The sequence below is a fragment of the Sinocyclocheilus anshuiensis genome, unplaced genomic scaffold (genome assembly GCF_001515605.1).
Source record: "Sinocyclocheilus anshuiensis isolate Anshui unplaced genomic scaffold, SAMN03320099.WGS_v1.1 scaffold472, whole genome shotgun sequence".
NCBI lineage: Eukaryota > Metazoa > Chordata > Actinopteri > Cypriniformes > Cyprinidae > Sinocyclocheilus > Sinocyclocheilus anshuiensis.
In genome coordinates, this window is record NW_015557102.1 from 1226039 (window position 1) to 1250239 (window position 24201).

The 24201-nt window shown below is 36.4% G+C and overlaps 2 protein-coding genes across 2 annotated transcripts in view; both read right to left on the reverse strand.

The window, feature by feature from the left end:
- The window catches only part of LOC107677565 (carboxylesterase notum2-like), a 7063-nt gene extending 2097 nt beyond the window's left edge, over positions 1-4966 (reverse strand). Inside the window, exons 1-11 of the mRNA XM_016472496.1 lie at positions 4707-4966; positions 4194-4528; positions 3871-3923; positions 3156-3251; positions 2987-3047; positions 2821-2897; positions 2644-2743; positions 1740-1928; positions 848-948; positions 594-741; positions 394-441 (exon numbers count right to left, since the gene is read on the reverse strand). Of these exons, the coding sequence (XP_016327982.1) occupies positions 394-441; positions 594-741; positions 848-948; positions 1740-1928; positions 2644-2743; positions 2821-2897; positions 2987-3047; positions 3156-3251; positions 3871-3923; positions 4194-4507 (1187 nt within the window). The 5' untranslated portion in view covers positions 4508-4528; positions 4707-4966. The remainder of the gene's footprint in view (positions 1-393; positions 442-593; positions 742-847; positions 949-1739; positions 1929-2643; positions 2744-2820; positions 2898-2986; positions 3048-3155; positions 3252-3870; positions 3924-4193; positions 4529-4706) is intronic.
- An 8710-nt stretch (positions 4967-13676) lies between these two features.
- coq7 (coenzyme Q7 homolog, ubiquinone (yeast)) lies at positions 13677-15918 on the reverse strand. The gene is made up of 6 exons (XM_016472494.1): positions 15727-15918; positions 14761-14939; positions 14568-14682; positions 14346-14485; positions 14123-14191; positions 13677-14022 (listed from the first exon to the last, which is right to left on the reverse strand). Exons 1-6 carry the CDS (start codon positions 15815-15817, stop codon positions 13945-13947), a joined length of 672 nt encoding a protein of 223 aa, XP_016327980.1. The 5' UTR covers positions 15818-15918; the 3' UTR covers positions 13677-13944.
- Between the last annotated feature and the right edge of the window lie 8283 nt (positions 15919-24201).

Here is a 24201-nt window from a genome sequence, read left to right on the forward strand (position 1 = left end):
TTAAATTACGTAATTCCATTACATGTAACATATATATATATATATATATATATATATATATATATATATATATTAGCATTTTAATAAAGTTAGATCATTTATAACTAAATGGCAATATAATCAGCAGTAGTCTAATCAGTCTCTTTATAAGCAGCTACAGCTCTGCTGTAAGTTTGACCTCATCATGTGTTTCGCCATGGTTGTGTTTCACCTCACAAATCACCTGCCCCACTGCTCTCTCAGCTGAGCTCATACAGCGGGCCATTAATTAAGTGTGAAACCATGAGGTGGCATTTTGGTGACACTTAGAATGCATCATGATGGACGAGTGCTCAAATGCAGGCGTATGAGCTCACCCATGAGGAGTGTCTCAGGGTGCCTGCGTGTCCTTACCTTTTGGTAATCAAAGTGTGGGAAAGACAGGAGGGGGCGAACACGGCCCTAAAACAACATACAGCAGAACATATATATTATATTAATTTATATATAAAAATACTTTTCATGACATGATCTTGACGTGATTGTTCAACTATTAGTAACTATTTAGGTAGTTTAAATGATATACTAGTATAATATGTCAGTAATGCACTCACGTAACATCTTTGAGAGAGTTTTTAAACTCTTTTCCCAGGTTCTGCATGTAGGTCCACTGCTGCTCTGAGAGCGATTGCCCGCCCATATAAATGTTCTCCACTCGTAACTGTTCCTCATCAAACAACCACTGAACTACGAACAATGGAGCTAAAAAGGGACATATCCTCTGTTATTTTAAGAAGTAAGTCTTATTAACATTAACCACTTCTGTAAAGACGTTTTCATTCATATCAAACAGATGGCACACCCTCACCGGTTATGTATGAGTACAGTTTGTGTCCAAAAAAGCATTGCCATTCCTCGCCTCTTTTATACTGCTGCTTGCACTTTTCTGGAACAACACCACTCCACAACCTAAAAGAGACATAATATCACCAAAACCTGATATCAATGAAGCAGCACATTTTGAGAATTAATTTATGTCTACAGGAAAAATGTGTAGGATGAGTTATACACTGATATATATAAATACCAAATCCTAAGTTTAAGCAATAGTAACATTGACGCTGGCTTTAAAAAGAAAACACACATAATGTTTTGAAACTTTTTTTTATCCCTTGTGATTTTTATTGTATTGAAATGTGCACTTGTAGTTTAGATCAAATCTCAAAAGTACATTTTTAAAAATCTGTTCTTACAGATGACATATAGGGCCAAGTAATAAACTTAAAGATATACACATCCACAACTTTGTTTGTTTACAGACCTTAAGTACACTTCAAAAAAATGCACTTTATAATAATGTTGAATTAAAAGGGTTACTTTAAAGTACATTTTACTTTTATCATGTTTTAAAAAAGCATATTTTTTTAATAAAATAAAAAAGTTCTTATTTTGATATACTAACCTTATTAAAGCACACATAAAGTACTTGATTAGAATTTCAAATGCAGTGTGTAATTCAATATTACATTTAAAGTTAATATTTACATTTTAAACTTCATCATTTCAAATGTGTAATTACAAATATATTTCAATACAAATGACATAGAAATTACATTAAAATATATTTTAGTTTAAGGTATATACCATAAATGCTTGTCATTACATTCAGCAGTACACTTTAACCATATTTCAACTACAGTTGAAATAATTATGAAATTAAATATAAAGTACTGAAGTCCTATTTAAATGGGTCACTTTACCGAATTCCTTTTTTTATGGCATCCACAGGGGTGCAGGAGGCACTGTCTGGACAATCAGGAGCTTTTTGCTGTTTACTCTCCAGAAACCAGCCTGAGTCGACAAGGCCGCGCACCTGAGCATCAGCCCCCAACTGCTCCAGAAGACTAGACACCTTATCAATGTTCAGCAGCACACCTGTTCCCCCAGCACTAATGAAAAGAAAAAATAACTGCAGTCAATCCAGTCCCAATATATTACCTCAGCCCCCAAAATCTAGCTTGTCAAATCGGTGAACTACAAATATTGTTCTGAATATCAAATGGCTTCAAGAAATGCTTTGGGATAACCGACAAAACATGTTGCTAACATTGGAGGAAACCTCAGAACTTGTTTTGCCTCCTTGGCAGGCCATATATAGATATTATGTCATTGTCTATAGCATTACAGGCTGCAGTAAACATTTTTTATGGTAGACAACAGGATGTGCTGAAAATAGTGCTTCGGTCAGTGTTGTGGTAAAACTCAAGGGGTGGTCCATGGACGGGAATAGGATTTCATGGTACTCCGGATGGCTCTGTTTCAATTGTTCATAGCATCTTGTTTTTAGATCTCAATATGCAGCAACAGGTGTAATGGGTCTCTAATGTTGTCTTTGTTTATGAGGGAATTAAAATCTAATTATGGGATTTACAATAGCTATGGTTCTTGGATTGTGGAAACAAATAGCAGAAAAAAAAATTATTTCAGGCCAGTCATTGAGGAAAACTTATTGTACCTAAGGATTAATACTATTAAGTAATCTCTCTATTACGATAAATTTAGCCCATCATTTGAGAAACATGTAAAAAAAAATAGATACAAACCAATGTCATAAGTATTTTTGTCCAAACTAAAACAATTTGGTAACACAGCCAGAGACCTCACCTTGTTCCTGCCAACATCACAACTTTGGCTTGTTTCAGTCCTTTTGGGGCAAGATCTTTGATCACTTCCCGAATGATTTGAGATCCCATGAAAGCATATTCTGTGGTGGAATCAATAATTAATTTTGGAAACAAAAAATGTTAATAGTCTCATAAAAATTATCTCTGAAAATGGTACCTGTTTCTTTTGCCTGTTTGGACTTTAATGCTGCTTTATTACCACTCCACACATCACTTGAACAATAGGGAACAAACCTGTTCACATCAGATAAGATACATAAGTAAGTTAGATGTCAATTATAAAGCTTATATAAATATCACTCTTGAATTTTTTAAATACTTACACAATATTGGCATTATACCAGTGAGGATTTTCATCAACTTGTGTTGACAGTAAACCACTTCCTGCAAATAATCAGGTTGTTTTCAGTAAGAATCACAGAAGTATGGCTTGCAAGACTAGCTAGAAGAAAGCAAGATGTGTTGTTGTGAGTTCGGTTAATATCAGCCTACCTTTGCGTGTCTGTGGCCAGTCAGCTGAGCTCATAAGTCGGGGGATAGTTTTGTATCTGGAATCGCAGGTCTCTTTGTTGTAGCAGCACCAGCCACCTAAAAGAGAACAATTGGAATTAATCTCACATTATCCTTCTTTTGTGCAGATTTCAAAAGCTTACACAGCTTGGACTGTATTGGCACAAATTTACAGTATTTACCTTGCTCAAACAACAACTTGCAGTAGAGAGGACACAGCTTTTGTTACTATATTATTTTAAAATTTGTTTGAATTAGTCGAGTCACAAAACAGCACAGTGTACAATGAATCTGTTTCAGCTTGTTATTTCGACAGGAGTTACAGCTAAGTATTATTACAATTGCATGTAAAGTAAGTTTGCTAGACTTTCCCCCCTCCATTTAAAGTTGCTTCCTCTTGGCAAGACTTTCCAAGTAAAGAGAGAGACATTGCATGCTTTATGTGTTTACACCTTGTTCTCCCTCTTGCATTGTTTAATTTTGCCATGTCTAATTCAACATCGCATGTTACTTTTCTTGACCAGTGACACTATATATCTTCTCGACATACTGGTGAACCAACGTGATGTGACATGCTCCAAAAAAGCAAGAAAAATGACATGTCTAAGAAGATGACCAGTCATCAAAATAATGCTGAGCACTGCATTTAAGCCTGCTGACCTCTCTCGACAAAATTAACTTCGTTTTAAATACTCACCTTCCAAAAATATCAGCCATCTCTTACTTCCTTTGAACTCCTTTAGGTAAAACCTGGAGGACACAAATAAATATAGATGGTCTAGGGAACATAGCCATATGAGGACATTTACAAAACTGTCAAAGGACCGATATTTAACTTAACATTGCAACACTGCAACAATTTTGTACATTTATGATTTGGAAGATATGGATGACATTGAACGTTTAAATATTACCAGTTACTGCATCCTCTGGGAATCAAACCCATGACCTTGTTGCTCTACAAATTGCCAAGTTTATGCACCTCTGGCTAGCAGTGAGGATGTCAGTGCTGTGTCTTACCCAGCAGCAGTACCATCATTGCATGTCACTAATGTGTTCTTAAGAAAGTGCAGCTTCATTTCATCAACAGGCTTGTTGACAGATGCGCTTTGTTGGGCGGTGCCATGACCTCCAGAGTTAGTTTCTTTACTGGAATCACCAGCACCTGCTAGCGCAGGGTTTGGGTCATCTTCAGGGCCATGCTGGGTTGTCTCTTTGGCCTGGCTGTTAGGCTTCTTTGCAGGTTTTCCACCTGACTTGGCATTGCGATTGTTGTTCTGACAAGAAATGACTCCCAGCAGAAGCAGGAACATGACATGACACAGAATATTCATATCAAATCTGACAGGACCTCCCTAAAAAGGCCAAATGGAACAGTCTGCGATGAAACTCCAAAAACGATTTAAAGCAACACCTTCATTTTTATCATGAAAGGCCCATGTTTTGAAAAGACTGCTTTAAATTCGTTTAATGATTTAATCTGTCACCACCAGTGAAATTAGAAGTGATCAACTTTAAGTGATCAACACTCACCCCTTAAAGCAACTGGTCCTGGTCCCCCGGACGTCTTGGAGAGCAAAAATCCTCAGGCAATGCGGGAAAGGTGGTTTTTGAATTGATGCTATGCCGGCGTCCTGAACAGATCTTGGTCTTTGGTTGTGGTCTGTGCTAGATTTTATAATGCCACCATATGGATTGCATTTCTCAACATCCCCTTTGAGCTGGTGCCAGCTCTGGGCTGCAACCAATGACACACCAAACCTGGACGTCTAATGGCGAGGAGAAAAGATAACATGCGCTCTCCCAACCATATTTCAAAGACATCCCCTCCCCACCTAACTTAGTCTCACAACAAGCCCTCCAGCCCTCCCCTAGACCGGGCTCGACTTTGATTTAAACACCTACATGGTTGAAATACCTGCATAACCCTGCAGCTACATGGCATGTGGCTCTAGGTCATTGGAGCAGACCTCTCCCTGTTCACTCTAATAGGGAGAAACTCTTCACTCACTTGAATAATAATCCTATGAAAACTCTATGAGATAATCCAATGAAATTAATCCTTCAGAAAATGTAAAGTCTTCTCAAATTAAAGAAATGGAAGCGAGCGAATTGTGCACAGATTTACGAAGTATCTGCTGATTGATCGCACAGGGTTGCCTTACATAAAGCTACAGCTGATAGACTGATGCTGTCATTATCCACTCTGCTTATCAATCACGGTGAAATCTATATGTAAATGAATGATGTTATGGAAAGTTTGCTACATCTTTGGCATAAGAGACATGCCTTTGCGTCTAACCTTTGGTATAGGAGACCTGTCTCTGAGTCTGACCAACTAAAGCGCTTCCATCGAAGTACAAGCACTGTCCAGGGCCTCTTTTTTAGACATGAGAATTTTCTTGTAATCAAGTGGTAATATGAGAGGTAATATTTATCCGCAAATTGCTGCATATAACCGGCACTCAACAAGAATAAAGATTAAAACTATATGAATTCATTCAGTAACTATTTTATAAAATTACAATAAGCACGCTACAATTGTAGCAAAATGCTACTATTTTCAAAGCAGTGAAAACCAGATAAACAGTAAGGAACCAAATTCCAACATTTTGCATCTAGAATATCGCTACAAAATAATTAGACCTATAAATTCAGAAATAATTTACAAATTGCAAATCCATATCAAGAACAGGGAGATAGAAGGCCGATCTGGGAAAGAGATCACAAGTCTGGCCCTCTTTAAGTCTCACCACTGAAATGTACACCATCCTTCCATGTCAATCAGGCATCAATGAGCTTCAAGTAAAAGGTTAGTGGTGAGACGCACTGAGATACTCCACTTATCATCCAAGATTGTCCAAAAAATTCCATGAAACAATAATAAAAAAGCCTTACATGCTGAGATCAGATAATGACCAGTCACTCTCAGAATATTGACCAATCTGCGCTCATTACCAAACACATTACCTGTTTCTTCATAAGAATTTCTTACAGGACAAGGACAGTTTTTTTCACACATATTATTGGTGTGTTATTTTATAATCTTATATCTGGTAGGTTTTTGGTAATCTTTGAGAAGGGTGAATCAGATTCAGCATTACTCAACATAATTATCCTACTTTCTTCTCTACATTTGGACTGCTTAATATATAATATAATATAATATAATATAATAATAAAACGGTTGCTTAACCTTGACTTCTCGTAGGCACAAGTTTCAGACTCAATATGTTTTTACCGTTCATTGTGTTGTAAGAGCCTAAGGTTTTAAAGTGTTGCCAGATGAGTGAAAATTTTTAGACAAAAAATGTCTAAACAGCTAATCAAATGACATTTCTGAATTTGATCTACTGAGCTTAAAACATTCTTCATTCTTTCTGTATTTAGAAGCATGCACGCTGCCCCTGTCTTCCCAGAATTCATTGCAACAATCTGCGAAGCAGACCTCAAAATGCAGAAAAACAGAGAAAAAGGGTGTAAATCCTTCAGCTTATTTTCCAATACAAGCCAGAATGTTTTGAAAAAAGCTTTTAGATGGCATTGCTTGTCTTTTTTGTCTTTGATATCTGCTTCAATAGATTCTTTCAATAGAAGCTGGCAAGATGCTGCAGATGTCTGTGGGTCTGAACCTGAAGCAACTCCGCTGCTCTGACCAGAAGTGACACAAAGAAGAGCAGATGCCCGTATATTGTTTCATCCAATCCCATATCACTGGATAATCGTGTGGCCAGCAGAGAACTATAGGACTCGGTTTTGTTTGGAATGTGTTTTTCAAATGTACAGCCAAGGTCAGTTCCTGACATTGAGTGCTCGAGTGGTCTGAGCACTTTGTCTGTGTCTGTGTGTGTCATCACTGCACTTGAAGGCAGGCGAGTGCATTTCTCAGCTGACAGGCATCAAAGCATGCCGCAACTCCGAGAACTGTATAGATGTGATTTTCAGAGCACAGTAATGTGTAAAGGTCATGATCTTAAGGGATCATATCATCTAAACATCTAAGCTGAATGCTTGCGACTTAAACATCCACAATTTACACACCAGGCAGTTGTTCAATGCATGTAGATCCAAGTTCATCTGGAGCTGGAGCTTGAATTGAACCATGGAGAGGAATGAGATCATTAGAAAAGCTTAGATAGTTTTGATTGTCAGCAGTGCTCAAGTGCACTTTTATGAGAGAGAAATATATATGCAAAGGTGCAGGTGATTTACACGCTCACAGTGTAAGCCCTAAGACGAGTGATGATTTTTGCTGAGAACAGTTTTTGCGGTTATGGCTGTTTGTCATCAGCACTGACATCTCAGGTTTAGCTGGATCGGTGCAAAGTGTGAGACGCCCACTAAAGGGACGAGTGCTGAAGCAAGCATTATGCTAGATGGCATGTTAACCTTTTGTAAGCAGTCAACGGGATTTATGGTCTTGGCACGCTCCATGATGTAATAGCCATAGAAAACAAGTGGCACGATTTGAATTTTGAGGTTCCACGGCAAAAGTGTGACTCAAAGTCACTTTCATCATGCAAGAAATTTAACTCATGACTTCACACCCAAATGAGGTGTATTAGAGTCAATGGCTGTGTACGAATTCATGTACCTTTATGGTATGCACTGAATATGATGAAAAAATGAATTCTTGACTTCTGAAGAACATTACAGGTGTGTATTAATACATTCCTGAACATTCTACACCTGCCATGTTGCATTGTTCTTTGACTTGTACTAACAACCGTGACAACAATTTTTGGATACACTTTATGTTAAGGTGTCATTGTTGTTACAGTGTAATTATACATTTAAGTACCGAGTAATATTAATTAACTGTACTTCCTATATGGTTAGGATTAGTGTTTGCCTTAGGGTTACTTGCATGTAATTATGCATAATTTATTGTTATTATAATAGTAAGTGCATGTAACGTGTAACAAGGACACCTTAAAATGAAGTGCTACCCAAATTTCTTTTGTTGTTGGCAATGTTAAGCAATGAGGACAGCATTAAGTAAGGTGGTTAGGTCAATAAATGTTAATAAAATCACTGTTTGCAAATACCATAGAAACTCCTTTCCTGTGTACCACAGCATTACATTTTGTTTAGGTTAATCTCTCTGATTTTGTGTCTCTGAAAAATAGGACCTCTTTTGAGCTAACTGAGTGAAAACAATCCTTTTGAATTCATAGTGTTGTTTTATATATATATATATATATATATATATATATATATATGTACTGGGATTCTGCCTTTCCTGTCATCTTTTATTCTATTATTCAATTACTTAACTAAATTGTCAAATAAAATGAGTATTGAGTATTTTATATTTTAATAAGAATGATATCCAAAGTCATTGCTTAATCATTAAACTTGATCTAAATATGTTACAATTTAAAAGTAAATGCACATTGTTCTTACGAGGCGCATCTTCCCCTGTCTTACCATACACACTCAATGTCTGAACTGTGCAAACAAAGATACAGTCCAAAGAAAAAAACAGATTTTGGGCTTAAAGGGTTAGTTCACCCAAAAAATTCTGTCATTAATTACTCACCCTCATGTCGTTCAAAACCCGTAAGACCTTCGTTCATCTTCGGAACACAACACCATTTTCTGCCATTTTGGAGAGTACCCCAGAACGTAATCAGCGTTGTTTACGTTCAGTAGAAATCGTGCGCATGCTGAATGTAAACAATGCTGATTACGTTCTGGGGTACTCTCCAAAATGGCGGAAGATTTGCTGAATAAATTATGTTATTATTGTTTTCTTCGCGCACAAAAAGTATTCTCGGAGCTTCTTAAAATTAACCCCTGATGTCACATGGACTATTTTACCGATGTCCTTGCTACGTTTCTGGACCTGGGAACATTGCAGTTGCATTGCTGTCTGGGTCAGAGAGCTCTCAGATTTGATAAAAAAAGATCTTAATTTGTGTTCTAAAGATGAACGAAGGTCTTACAGGTTTGGAACGACATGAGGGGGAGTAATTAATGACAGAATTTTCATTTTTGGGTGAACTAACTCTTTAAAGCAGAAGGAAAAAACGCTCTTATCCAAACATATTTACAGTATACTTTTTACAGGGACAGTTGCCTTGCGTATCCTAGGTTGAAGTGTATTGTTCAAGTGCACAGTGGTCATCATAGATTGCCACCCAGATTGTACATTATCATAACTAAACGTATCTAAATTCTGAGCACTATTTGGATCCATCTGTAAGAGTTTGTTAGTGACCACTAGTTGGGTCGTGTGGGGCCTCATCAAATGCTTGGGCAAATAGCTTGAAGAGCCGGCGCAAACTCATGACAGTCTGAGCAGCAGCATGGCCTTGAAGTCATGCTGGTGAAGCCACACTCCTGTCAAAGCCATTGATTAATGTTCCCAGGGGTCACGCCACCCTCTGGGACCTCACATAAGCTGCCCCATCTGATCAGAAACACAGCTGTTGGAGGTGCCAACACAAATGTAGGCTCCCCAAAAAATGTCATGACTTACAGAGACAAATATTTATACATTCGTACATATGCTCACCTGTTTTAAACGCCAATGTTACACCCCTAATCATGCACTCGCTTGGTGGCCTAGCTATATGCCACAGTTTGGTTATCAGTTTAGACATGGAGATTTCTATTTAATATACTAAAAATAAGAATATACAGAAAATTATAATATTTGTGATTACAACAATAACAGTGATCTTATACTGTGGCCAGTTGCATAAAATGCTTAGACTAGTCTTACAAGTTAGTCATCTCATATTTTTCTTTAAGCCTGGTCATAACTTTTTTTTTTTTTAAAGATGGTTACATAAAATCATAGATTGGTCTAATTTGAATCTGAAAAATAAGATATAGTCTTAACATAGAGGCTAAGTTCATGCAACTGGTCCCTGGTGGTATTGTTTTTTTTTTTAGTACTTTTGGCCTATAAAAACAGTATTTACTAGTTTTCTCTAGTAAAATCTAAGAAAAACCACTAAGAATGATGAGAATGGAATAAAAACAGAATGTTTGAGCATTCCACATATAAAGAATTGAACCGTTTTGAGACATTCATTGTATGGGCAAAAACATTCTTCAAAATATCTGCTTTTGTGTTTTGTAAAAGAAAGAAAATCATACAGGTTTGGAATGTTTAGGTGAGTAAATAATGGCAGAATTTGTGATTTTTTTTTAGTGTGATGAACCAGAAACAGTTTAATATTAAGTTTAAAATTAGTTAAAACATACCACATTACAGACAACTATGCTTTACTGTACAAAAATGAGCAGACAAACTCATATTTAAATTTAAAAAAAAAACTGAATTTTTATTAAAAGAGAGATGTGAGCAAGAGTTGGTGTTTAACATTAGTCAGTGATTCACTGGATGCCTCTGGTGTTGCCAAGAAATGAAACGAGCTGCATCCGAAAGTTTTTATGATTTGTGTGGATTTATATTACCATTGTGCTCAAAATTTACAGCAACAATATTTCACAGATACAGAAGCCATAATGTTTGGAATTTTTAAGTCTGATCTTGACGTTGATTACCTCAATATAAAAGTGGATTCCTCTGAGAGGTGATTTTAGGCAAAGCTCTTTTCCAGACACATACAGGATCCAAAACACACACATTGCTTATGCATAAACATCAGTCTGACTTTATGAATGACAGCCAATGATCTAATGCATGTTTGCTCAAAAACTATTCTTGAATGTTTAAATACCCCTTATTTCACACTGTTAGCTGCTGAAATTTGATTAGCTGCTGGCAGATATGTTTTGTGGTTTATCCGAGTGATAGACCATGTTAGCATTTGCCCCAAAGTATACCAGTTTTCAACTTGATGGAACAAATGGTTGCAGAGTTCTGAGGGATTTTCAGTTGTAGCACACCCTATGGGTAGAATTTGACATGGCTTGTCATGCATCTTCAGAATATCCTCTTATCTAGTTGTATTAAGGTTTCTTACATTTGGACTATTTATAAGTCCATCAATTAAAATAGGCAACCCCCCAAGTTTTCATTGGCTTATATCTTTGCAATGCTTAGACATTTACATTCTTTTGATAACTTTTTGTCATTAAGATCTTTAGACGGTGTCTTCCAAATGTCATGCAAATCAGCCCAGGAGTAGATTTTTCTGAAAATGCAAAATGGCAGGAAAACATGTGTACATGGAAATGACAGTTCCAAAGTATGATGTAAAACATAAATGCCCTTATTATAGCACCACTTAGTGTCAAACAGATCCTGTCAAGTTTGTGATTTACAGTCTCTGACTCTCATACACTTTTAGGGCAGAGAAGAAGATCAGAACAATCATCATCAAACATCAGAAGTTACTATTATGTAGCCATCTGCCATGTTGGATGAAGTGATCATGCATTAAAAAAAACTCAACACACAAACAGCCTGTAAAGTGAGAGAGATTAATAGAGTCAAACATAAACGATAGAGTGATGTTATATTTATGATGGCAGAATGAAATGGTAAAGGCTATGGCACTGTGGGACATAATTGTAGGAAGCTTTATGGTTAAGTATTTGGGGTGCTGAAACAAAGTTTGATCATTCCCAAGTAGGTTTGAACCATGGACACTGGAAAAAGTTAATTACTGCAAATTAGCTGCTTTGTATGCTAAATATCCTGTGCTTTAAAAAAATATCTACTCAAAGGCACATAAAAATACATTTATAGTCTATGACAAATGCGTCAATCTGGAAGACGGGCGTTGGGAATAAAAAAAACTTCCTCCTGGAGAAAAGTAAACGGTGGAATAATATTGTTTATTTCTTTTTTAACATCCGTTTTTTTTTTGTGAACACATCTGTGCATTGACTCAAAGTTTTGGAATTTTCTCTCTGTTCTCTTAAACAGTGAGATAATATAGTTGTCGGTTTTATGGTTTACTGTTATTAACACCTGCAGCTTGACCGGACTCATCACTCATGCTTTTATGTTATGGTAATTTAGTCACACAATCTGGATGCCAAATATGCAGTTCAATACTTGTTGCTTTTTTAAAACATCTTACATCATGCAATGAAGCTGTCAGCACTATTAATCTAAAACAGAAATAAACCCCTGACTCAGGTGGGCTTTAAGATGTGCAAATTCTGCTGTCGTTCAGAGAATAGGTGGGCATAAATAAATAATATTCATTTATGTCTTAACAATATACGTCAAAAAATAGAGGGAAAAACAGCAGCAATGAGAAAAAAAGATTGTTTATATTTTATTATCCATAATGAAATGAAAGGTAAATATAAAACCGTTAAAAATTGCCAAGTAAAAAAAAAAGATATCTAATAAAAAACACATATAAATGACAGGCATTATGTATGTATGCATGCATTTATGCCATTAATGTTCCTTAAATTAAATATATTAATTAATCTCTTGGCTTATACGGTAAGACTGTTAAATATTAATAGTCTAACAGTATAAGCCAAGAGATTAATTTAAATAATCACACACTGAAATCTGACCTATTGTGTGCTTTGGAAAAATGAACACATCTAATGCAACAATGTGGCATCTCAGAAAGGTTCGACAGCTGTCATTTGCAAAATGCATATTCTAAACAAAATCAAAGCACTGTTGTTTAACCTCTTCTCAAACCTTTTGAAATTTATGAGCAACAGGATCTAAACTGGGGGACATGATTTATGATTTATGAACACACACGTCACTGTTTATATATGTGAACTAGAGCGTGGTGGTAGTTTGTCTCAGGGTGCTGTATGGATGGAAGGTGATGCCATCCGAACACTGAAACATCTAATGCATTGTGAGGTGGAAAACTGGTTCATGGAAAAGACATCTCTACTTATAAGTGTCAGATCTTACATTCATGTCTGTCTTCATATTCCTATACATCAAGTGATGGAACTTAGTAGTAGCAATGACAAGGTCATGGATTTTATTTTCAGGAATTATATTAACTGCAAAATTAAGTACTTGTTGCACAAATAAATGTGAACTTCTTCCACTGTCATCCACTATTCCTATTTCTTATCAATTCTGACAAATGTTCTCTGGAGGTCTGGCCTTCATAGATTTTCATAGAGCTATCCATTACATCTCTTGCATTAAAGCGATTTTTTGTGCAGAACACAGAAGAAGATATTTTGAAGAATGTTGATAAGAAGTTTTGGTTCCCAATTGGCTTCCATTGTGTTTTTTGTCCATACAATGGAAGTTAATGGGAACCAAAACAGTTTAGCTACCAACATTTTTCAAAATATCTTCGTATATGTTTCACAGAATAAAGAAATGCATATAGAATGATATGAGGGCAGAATTTTCATATTTGTTGGGCAGAGTATCACTTTAAGTCATCTTGCATATTATGTCCACCAAGTGGCGCCATACAGACAACATGCATGATAGTATGCCTTTCATATTTCATTACTTGCAATCATTTCAATCTTCAAGTCACTTTACTTGTAATTTATTATCAATATATACACTTTTGTCTTTGATGATGATGTCATGGTTTATTTTAAGCCACTATGGTTTCTTTTATAGCCTGCCTGTCAAGGGTGTCCTCTCAGCTCAAAACAAAACAATGATTTAGTGAACACATTTATTTGGAGCAAATAAACAGTTTTGTGAGACAATTTTTTTTTATTACAAAATTGTTTCAAATGTTAAAGATGTCAGAAGTTTACTTTTAGAATCACACAAACTGACCATAACCTCTTTCAAAATGTGCTCTCCATAAATCAACTACTTACTGTACATGATTGACATAAACAAAACAATATTTACACATCATGCATTGTTAAAATGACTCTAAATACGCTGAGAAATATAGATAGCAGCTTTACAGCCAGCCTGTATTGCTGTTTTCAAAAGCAAATATCCTGGTACCTATAGTGGAAAAACAAAGTTAAAAAATACTTCAAACACAACAACAACAAAAAACTAAAACATACATTTCATATGAAGCAAACCAACATATCAAACTCACCGACTCAGCATCATGCTCCAATCCTGTGTCATGATGTTCTATTTCATCATCACGAAATTCTTTAATAAGCTGATTAAATTAAAAACATTAAGTTTATGTCTCAGTGTGCATTTTACATATCTACCTTTTTGCATTTAGCTAAAAAAATGGTTTGAATGAAGTGATGATTTTAAATGCTGTACTATAAGTGTGCATGCACAGCACTGGTATAAATACACATTACCTGTAGTAACTCTGTGTATCTCTCTGGGTCAGCCTCCATTAGTGTTCGGATTTGGCTGTTGTAGTGCTCTGAGATGCTCTCCTCCACTGCAACAGTGCAGGCCATAGCCCCTTCCTTACCCAGAAGAGCAGTACAGGCCCCTGAAACCACAGAGGTAGAAGCAAATTATCACAAAGTATAGTGCAAAAGCAAGTAAATAAACATGCATAGTTATAAACATACCTAATGCAAACCCAGCAATATTCCATAATGGCAACAATAATGTTGGTCGAACCCGATGCTCACCAAGGATCTCATTAAACCTTTCCAAATGCATTTTCTCTTGGTCCCACATATGCTGCAAATGTGAAAAATACATTTCAATCAGTTACCGCATTAAACTGCATATGTGCATTTAAAGACTAATGTTCAGTACCTGGATTAGAGGCCCTGTCTGAGTTCTTCCAAGAACTGCCATCTGCCCAGCGTAGATGCGATTGGCTCCGTACTCTCCTGCATGATCAACCCTCAACATACTGTCCAGCATGGCTTTCTCCTCTTCATCACGTGGTGGAGGAAGGACGCTGTATCTTCTGCATGACACTGAGCCATTTACTGCACACATACAAAGAAAATAACACATTTACTTTGCCTTTAAATACACAAAAGATTGAGCACACCTTTTCATTGATTATTATTACTATTTTTACTACTTTACTATGAAACAGCACTTTTTTTATATATTACAAACTCAAAAAACAACATAATTTGGACAATCTACATTATGGAGGTAAAACAATTACATATTAAATGTAATGTTTACTGCATTATTCAGTTTAAAAAGAGTAACAGGGTTTTTATACTGGTTTTAAACTAGATATGTACACAATTTTAACATGGTTAAAAAAAAAAGCAAACATAGAAAATAAATAGAAACCTAGATAAATAAATAAAACAATTTATAGAAATTTTCTGAATGTTATGTAAGCAATTCCACATTAACCACTTGTTGAAAGGAAAAAAAGGCATTATTTTGTACCGAGTTAGCAAAGTAAATTAATATTGAGTACATTAGGATATTAAATAATGTGTCAGAAAATTTCGTGATTCACATATCTGCAAACAAAAATTATGACTTTAATTTTAGCCCTCATCTGCAAGATATCTGAAATATTGAGAAACTTCAAATTTTCCAAAATAAAAAATATATATAATCATGTCACATAAATCAAAACAATCTAACCTTTACAAATCATATAAGTTTAGATTTTTTTTACTGTTATTATTCCTATGTTAAGGCCATCACTACAAGCCATCATTTAAGCAGTATTACAGCTGAAGTTCGAAGAATTGTTTTCTTGACATCAGTGTGAAGCAGCTGTCATTACATACAAACGTTTACCTCTGTTTACTGCACGACAGTTCCTCACGTTTGACGGACAGAAAGCACGACTAATGTCCAGTCTCAAAGCACACTTCGCGGCTCTCTGCATGTCTAGAAATTATACAATTATATGTCTAACTGTAAAGAGAAAAAAGTATATTAGCATTGAAGGTTGTGGCGCATATAAGTGACGTCATCGCGTCGCTACGTTCGTGCACGTGCAGACGTCGGGTGTTTGTGTGATGTCGGTGGGCTTTATGTCCCAGAGAACTTTTTTTTAAGACAACTGTAGCAAACTAAGAAAACTGTTTGTAAAGCAAGGTATCACAAAATATCACATATTGTGTATTATAAACTCTTCAGTATTTCTCTTTACGCCCCATAGGTGGCATTGTCACACAAATGAGTCCAACAAGTCTTATAGTTTGGTTAGTGATGCAAAGTCCGATTCAGTTCCGCGAACCGGTTCTTTTCGGACAGATCGGCTCATTGAACCGGTTCAAAAAGCCAATTCATCGGTTCCTGACGTCATCAAGCAATAACGTCTGTACCGTACGCATTTCTTTTCTAACAACTCAATGCAATGTTATATCAATGAAAAATTCAAATAAGTAATTTGTGTCAACACATATTGAAACAATCAAAAAATAAAGTTATTTGTGTGAAATCATATTGCTGATTATTGCCATATAATTCACTTAAGCTAATGGTGTTTGTGGTCACAGTTTCATTCGCTGATCCTTTATGTCAGATACGACTGACAGACCAATATTGACTAGCCTACAACTTGGATACGATTCCTAAAAGTTTCACACCTACAGCACACATTACAGACATTGATGCACAAACGCGGATATGTTCTACATGTCTACAGTATAAAGAATGAATAAACCTTATAAACTCCTTGATTTCGCTTAAGCAACTTTAAATATAATATGCATGCACAATAAACTATTGTAAAATGTATTTACATCACTCGACAAAATTTTTTTTTTCAGGTTTTAATAAAATGTAAATGAATAACATAGTCATAATAAGCATATTTCCAGTACGCGCCTCAGGCTTGCACAGTGTCGTCAACTCAATCAGAATCTTCGGTAATCCTCGGCAAACTTCGCCACGGCTCATTCGGTTCTTGTTGAGTCCTCGGTAATCCTCGGCAAACTTCGACAGTTGGTTGAACCGGCTCAATCGTGGTACTTCGGTCTGTGCGTCCTGCGTCATCAACCCGGAACTAAAGTTCGATTCAGTTCGATTTGTGAACCGGCTCAACCTGTTACTTCCTGAGAACCGGCTCAAAAGAACGATTCGTTCAGGAACCTAACATCACTAGTTTGGTTACTAAATGTATGGATTGGAAGCAGTACAGAATATATTTGTCAGTAGGACAGCTAAACTATCAGTGATTTGCATCATGAACTTCCAGCACCAGACATTTTTTTCCACCTGATTGGGTAATCGGTGTAAAAGTTTCCCATAGCTAAATGTTATTCCTATACTTGCACAGTTCTCGATGCAATTCTGTGGCGTAGACATAAACAATTGCCCTTTGCTTTCAGGTTAAACTTCTGGCCCTTCTGGTAGGCTGTATTTCAACCTTTGTAATTAGTGGAACATTCTAGTAAACCAGTAATGAATTGTCAAAGTCATTTTCATGGTGTGTAAACTGTAGGCGTCCAGTTTACATGCCTTTGGTAAAGTGTAGAATGTGATTTTTCATCCAAGTCGGCCGGTAAATTCCATGGCTTCTGTAGCTATGTCTTAGATTAAGACGTACTGCATATATTTCACTGCAGTGATAAAAATGGAGCCTGGCCATCTGAAGAAAGAAGGTGCTGATTGCTATGGAACTGCGACTGGCATTAGGTAAACATTGAACTGTAGGTAGAAGTCGCCCTGTACAGTTAACGCTGTGAGTTAGTTATGGGAATCTGATGCTAGGTCAACATGGCAATACAATTTCAGCTTTAAACAGCCTATGAAATGGGGTATTATGTGATGTAAAAAATGTGAGGTCAAACAACTGAGAAACTGAACTTTAAAAGGGAATAGAGCGTTTGCCTCAGGAAACAAAAAAAAGTAGTACAGTGTTAACACTTGTTATATTTCAAATGAATCTTTATTTAATCAAGATATGTAAAATGAGACATCCATCATTCTGAGATGTAGTATATTAAAATAATGCACTAGCAGATGTTTGTGGTTGAAGCTAACATGTAATTTAAGCACCACAACTATATATTTTATGTTACTGATATTTGACATCTTCAGTTTATGATATAAAGAGGACCAGCTTATGTTATTACTCAGACAAATAGTATATAAAAGCTTTAAGTGAGTTTTCAAAATCTGTATGCATGTAATATGTCCACAAGTGTGGAAAGAAGTGATGTGTTCATGTCTGTTCCAAGCCTTTGGTCAGACAGCCTTAGACATAGCTGTGGTGGAGTAATGTCTAAGAGCTCCATGCAAAATTTAGTTTATTTGTTTGCACTGATGAGGGAGACATGACATCTCTCGCTTTAATTTATGTCGAGGGCTGTGTGATGTATTAATGTTCAAAATGTTGGACATAGTAGCACATCAAGAGTATAGGAAGTAATTTTATTAGTAGCTTATAATGCATTTAGTGATTGAATATGTCCACATTTTGCACATCCCTCTTATGCTGCTACAGTTAAATCACTGGTGACAAATAATTGTGATTACTGTAATTTTAAGTTTTTACTAATACAATAAAATGTAATTTTATTTTTAAGTCAATGTGTTGTAGTTAATTAATGCAAAATGCACAAAGGGTATAATTAAATGTACTTTCTTTGAATGATTCTGGATGATGGACGGTTTCCAATGCTCAATACATTGGAATCTTCTTGATTGTTTTTGAGGGAGCAATGTGCAATTGTCTTACCAGATATTTAGACGGAAAACGGTTTTGACAGATGCCATTTCAACATCACCCGGTGTTGTATCACTTTGTCACAGCATTTTTTTTTGTATTATTGATTGAACACTATTCTGATTATATTGTTTCTTTTTCGGAACAGATTTGAAGAAATTAACATTACATCAGTTACCAATGGAACCTCTGTAGTGAATGGGTGCCGTCAGAATGAGAGTCCAAACAGCTGATAAAAAGCAAGTAATTCACACGACTCCAGTCCATCAATTAATGTATTTTGACGTGAAATGCTGTGTGCTTATAAGAAACAAATCCATCATAAAGATGTTAACCAAACCAACTTCCAGCTAAGATATGAGTCCTCTATCCATAATATGCTTTCTCCAGTGAAAAAAACTAAACAAAAAACATTTAGTCTGAATCAGAAGATATGCAAAAAAGAGGAAAGTTTGAAACAAGTATGTCAGTGGATTTTGATGTGAGAGGACATCAGGGGATGGACTTTTTACTGGAGGAAGTGTTATGGATTTTGGACTCATATTTTGGCCAGAAGTCATGGTTTGAATTAAAATGCCTTGATGATGATTTTTTTTCTTATAAACATGCAGTTTTTCACTTCACACGACACTAATTTGATGGACTGGAGTAATGTTGATAACTTGTGGATTATTGTGATGCTTTTATCAGCTGTTTGGACTCTTATTTTGACGGCACCCATTCACTGCAGTGGATCTACTGGTGAGCAAGTGGATGTGGATCTTGGGTGGCCTGAGGGTGAGTAACTTTTCAGCAATTTTTTCAGCATTTTTAAAAATATAAGTACAATTTAAAAGCATGTACATACACAATAAGTGCACTGCATCTCATGATTCATTTGAATGTTATTACATTAAAGACACTTAATATAAAATGGGTCTGAAGGATTTAAAATCACCTGCATAGCCCAGCAGACTCAGGGGAAAATCTAGTGCATATAACAGTCTGTGGTCAGGAACTGGGTTACTGGCTTGCGCCTGTTATGTAACCCTGGTGCAAGTTTAAAAATTGGCTCAACACATTTTATTTTATTGTTGCTCAGTGTTATCCCCCTGGAAAAGACAAACCAACTCATAAAAGTCACGACAACAGCACAAGAATCAAATTCAGATTAAAATTCGCATTGTCTCCCAATAGACGCACACCTCTTTTTATAGTCCACTATTTAAGCAGGGAGAGGAGAAGCTTTACCGCCAGTATTGAAGAGTTTGCCCTCAGAAATGTTTATTCTCATTTGCAGACCTTGTTAAACCGCTTAAAAACAGGCTGCTCTTGCAGACTTTGGGAATTCAGCAGGCTGATGTAAGCTAATACATGCCGCTGCATCTGTCTGTGCACTTGTAACAAGTTGACTATGAAGGAGAAGGTGTTAGAGGCTTGTCCAGCATGTTTTGCATCTGCACCTGGCTGTGGGGTGCATGCTTTCATGTCCAGACAAACTTCTCTGTGGCTGGCTGGGATGAATCAGATTTCACAATGAGCTGGCAAACAAGCAATAGTCTGTATATCACTGACAAAATAATATACAAATGCTTATTACTAACATTCTGTCTGCACCAGCAGATGCTGGGAAAGATGCCCTTATACTAATATTATGTTTGACACAAAAGACAGAAACAATGTTTGACATTTAGAGATCTTGTATAGTTACCCTATTTTGCTTATACACACATTTTGTATAGATTTGAAGAGGGCACAGTATTCTGATTGGGTCTGATTTGAAACTTTGCAATAAATAAGTGAGACAACTTTTATTGATTAATTGATTCTGCTGAAAATTTACTCAAGATGTAGATGAGTTTGTTTATTCATCAGAACAGATTTGGTGAAATTGAGCATTACATCACTTGCTCACCAATGGATCCTCTGCAGTGAATGGGTGCCGTCAGAATGAGAGTTCAAACAGCTGATAAAAACATCACAATAATCCAAGTAATCCACATGACTGCAGTCCATAAATATATGTCTTGTAAAGTAAGAAGCTTCACCATTAAGACATGTTTTTAACTTCAAATAATTGCTTCTGGCTAAAATGCCTCTATTCATAATATTGCTTTCTCCAGTGAAAAAGTCGTCTTGTCTGAATAAGGAGAGAAATATGCACTGATCATGCACAATTAAATAAGCAAATATTTTGGTGGATTTTGATATACAGTAAGAGGACAACAGAGGATAGTCTTAAAAGTTTAAAGCTAAAAACCCAAAGATTAATTTTTTCTTACAAACACCCAGCTTTTTGCTTCACAAAACAGTAATTGATGGACTGGAGGTGTGTGGATGACTTGTGGATTATTGTGATGTTTTTATCAGCTGTTTGAACCCTCATTCTGATGGCACCCATTCACTGCAGAGGATAAATTGGTGAGCGAGTGATGTAATACAACTGTAAATTTCTCCAAATCTGTTCCAATGAAGAAACAAACTTATCTACAAACAACTTTTATTTTGGGGTGAACTATTCCTTTAATAAAATTGGTGGTTTGCAACTGGTTTTACTACCAAGCTACAAAGTTACAGATGCATTTGTGGCAAAATATAATAGAGTTTGATGTGCAGCCTTTGACATCAAGTGCAAAAGGTAAGGGAAGTGATTTGTTCCCCTCCTCACAATTATGTGGTTAATTACACTTTATTATTTGCACTTCGCATTTTTCCCCCCATGCTTCCCTGTTAGAACAGAACTGCAGCCCATTGTTGGGTCATGACCTCCAGTTATGTCATACTGTTCCAAAGTGCAGGCACTCCACATTTAAAAGGTGTGATTGTGAGGGTAGTTTTTTTTCTGAAAACCTACAGTTTTAATTTGCCATGACCGTCAGGGTGTGTCTGAGATGCCTGAGAATCTCTGTCATACTAGAATACTTAAATATCTTTTTCTGGACCATTTAATACAGCACAACAGTGAGCTCATTGAACTGCGACTTTTCTCAATAACATCTTATTTTAAATCATGACCTTATGTTTTCTGTTTTAAGGTGTTCAAAAACTCATACAGGAGGAAACATATTCTGATTTGTGAAGTACTGTATACTGGCTAAAGGTTTTTCTCTGTTACAGTGCTGTCCCTCCTCTTCTATACAGACTGCAGTACGGCCCATCTGGATGACAGCTGTGCCATTTGTCATAAACAAAACCATGAACAGTAAAAAAAAAACAAAGGCAGTAAAAAAGTATCATTTTGGAAAATACAAGTTCAGTCCTTTTATGTTTAATTAAACAAATACAATTGTTTCAAAACTGCCTTTTTGATATAGTCATACCAGGACAGCTTTGTATGTATATGGAGACATACATGTACGGTACTGTAAAATTATCAGAGCCTGTGTAAAATGTCTCAGTACCGTTGACAGTATAAAGTATAAAACCAAACCCAAAATGGTTTAATAATTTGAAATATTTTTAGAGCTCCATCTGATTCCAATTAGCTGTGGAAAGTGAGAAAATAAAATATTCAGACGACAGTTCAAAAAAATGTTGATTTTCGTTCCCGGTTGTGTTTCGTTAAAACACTCTCGCTCTTTGTGGAGAAACACTCATAAAGGACTCATAGCTCCCGCTTATTCCTCGGTCCTGCAAAAATATTTTTAGCCAAAGTACGCCAATAAACATTAAGTCGTGTTTGTGTAGCATGAGTCCGTACCACGAATTATGTCATAAATGAATGGATGTACGTCACTGAGCAGGGGTGAGTAGGTGGTATTCTCCATTAGATTACAGGACAGGCTCCAGTGAGCTGTCTGCGGGCCGATCCCACGGATTTCCACAAGCTTCTATTTTGGAGCAAGACGGCCTGCTTATAGTTTGCAAAAAGACACAGCATCCTATTAAAGATGGTTAAAAGTAATTGGACGATGTTTACTCAAAGTCTTGCCACAGCATTGTCCTTCTGTTAGTTAGCAAGCGTTAGTGTGCAGGTTTTCCATATGGATGCACGTATAGATCTGTGTGAGCGGACAGCAGCTTTTGGAGTCTTCAATCAAGGACTCTTGAACATGTGCCTGGTCTTTGATCCGCAGTTTGGGAATAATAAGAGGCAATAGCCTTAATGACACAGTGATGCATCATCCTGATGTGGCCCACACATGCTGCCTTCCTCCGTGCCCCTTTAAAATTGCAATGCTCCCTTAAAAATCTGATTTGTTAATGGGCAGAATGACAATATAATAGGTAATAATCTTTGAGGAAATGATAAGTGGTTTTTTAGTGCTGCGAGGGAGGGCCACCAATGTTTTGGACTCCTACTTGACTCTGCGAAGAATAATACTCTTAATTCCAAGGTATTCATGCATATAGGGTTCACAGGCCACCAAAAGGTCAAAAAAGATATTGTCGGCAGTCTGTACAATGACAGGTAAAATATATAGTAGTTTCCTAAATATAAAGATTCTTATTCTACATGTGGCTAATTTGTTCTATTTTTTTTTTTAAATCAAAAGAAATAGCCTGTTATATCATCTTTCTTCAGTTGCTAGGCCTATAGATATATATATAGAGAGAGAGGTGGCAGTGTCAAAAAGATTAACTCTGGCTCTGATATAAAGGTGTTACTTTTGTTGATAGGCCTGCCATGTAGACATAATTATATGGCGAGTTTATAGACGCAAGATAAATTTTCGTTTAACCAGCCTGTAATTGGGAGACTGACTGGAGTGATGAAAATCTTGACGCATCCACTTCCGGTTAGAGCAAACCATCATCTCATCCAAAGGAATCCAGACAGAGGTACCCTCCATTTATAGTGTCTGCAATTTAGCAGGCGATTACTCTTCCTTTTGTGGTTTTCCTTTTGTGTTTACCGTGGAATTCCATCCATTTCATCAGCAAGAATCTCAGCAAAAAATGTTATATAATGATCTCTGACACATTAGTGGAGTATTTGGGCCTGTTTACACGTGGTCACTTCATGCGTTTTTTCTGATCCAGGTGTAAATGCCCTCTGAAACGCATTCGAGACGGATATAAATCTGATCGCTCAAACCACTTCAGGAGGTGGTCTGGGCCGCATTCCAGACGAAAATGGACAAGTGTAAATGCATCTGGTTGTTGAAACCACATATGTAAATTTTACTCCTCCCAAAATGTTAAAATAATAAACGTGTGAGAGCGTGTTATAGGCTATATGACATTAGTCAGACTGCGGACGAGTATACTGAGTATCTCTTCAGAAAGCCGACGCGCAAACTGCCTCGAATGAAACTGAAAGTAAAGACGCAGACGGTCAACACACAATCATCTTCATTAAAAGTAGTAAGACAAATTTATCTTTCCAGTGCTGATGCCGCGCGCTCTCCATCTATACAATATATTCATTATTTCTATAAAGATATAAAATCTAACAGTTTGAAAAGTTTGAAGGCTGGTAAGTGATGCCATTGAATCTGAACAAATCACTACCTTATTTGGCATCACTTCTTCTACCCAACTAAGTGCCATTTGAATTGCCACCATTTCGGCTGTGTAGTGCTTATCTTTTGATTTCGTAGACGTGAACTCCGTTAAATTTAAATATAGCACGGGAATTGAAGATCGGATTTATATCCGTTTTGCGACGACAC

Excerpts from the sequence above, each read along its gene's own strand:
- coq7 (XM_016472494.1), bottom strand. The coding sequence starts at position 15,817 with ATGCAGAGAGCCGCGAAGTGTGCTTTGAGACTGGACATTAGTCGTGCT. Across the intron at positions 14,940-15,726 it reads CTGTCGTGCAGTAAACAGAG|TAAATGGCTCAGTGTCATGC; the intron begins GTAAACGTTTGT and ends GTATGTGTGCAG. Across the intron at positions 14,192-14,345 it reads GATACACAGAGTTACTACAG|CTTATTAAAGAATTTCGTGA; the intron begins GTAATGTGTATT and ends TAATTTAATCAG.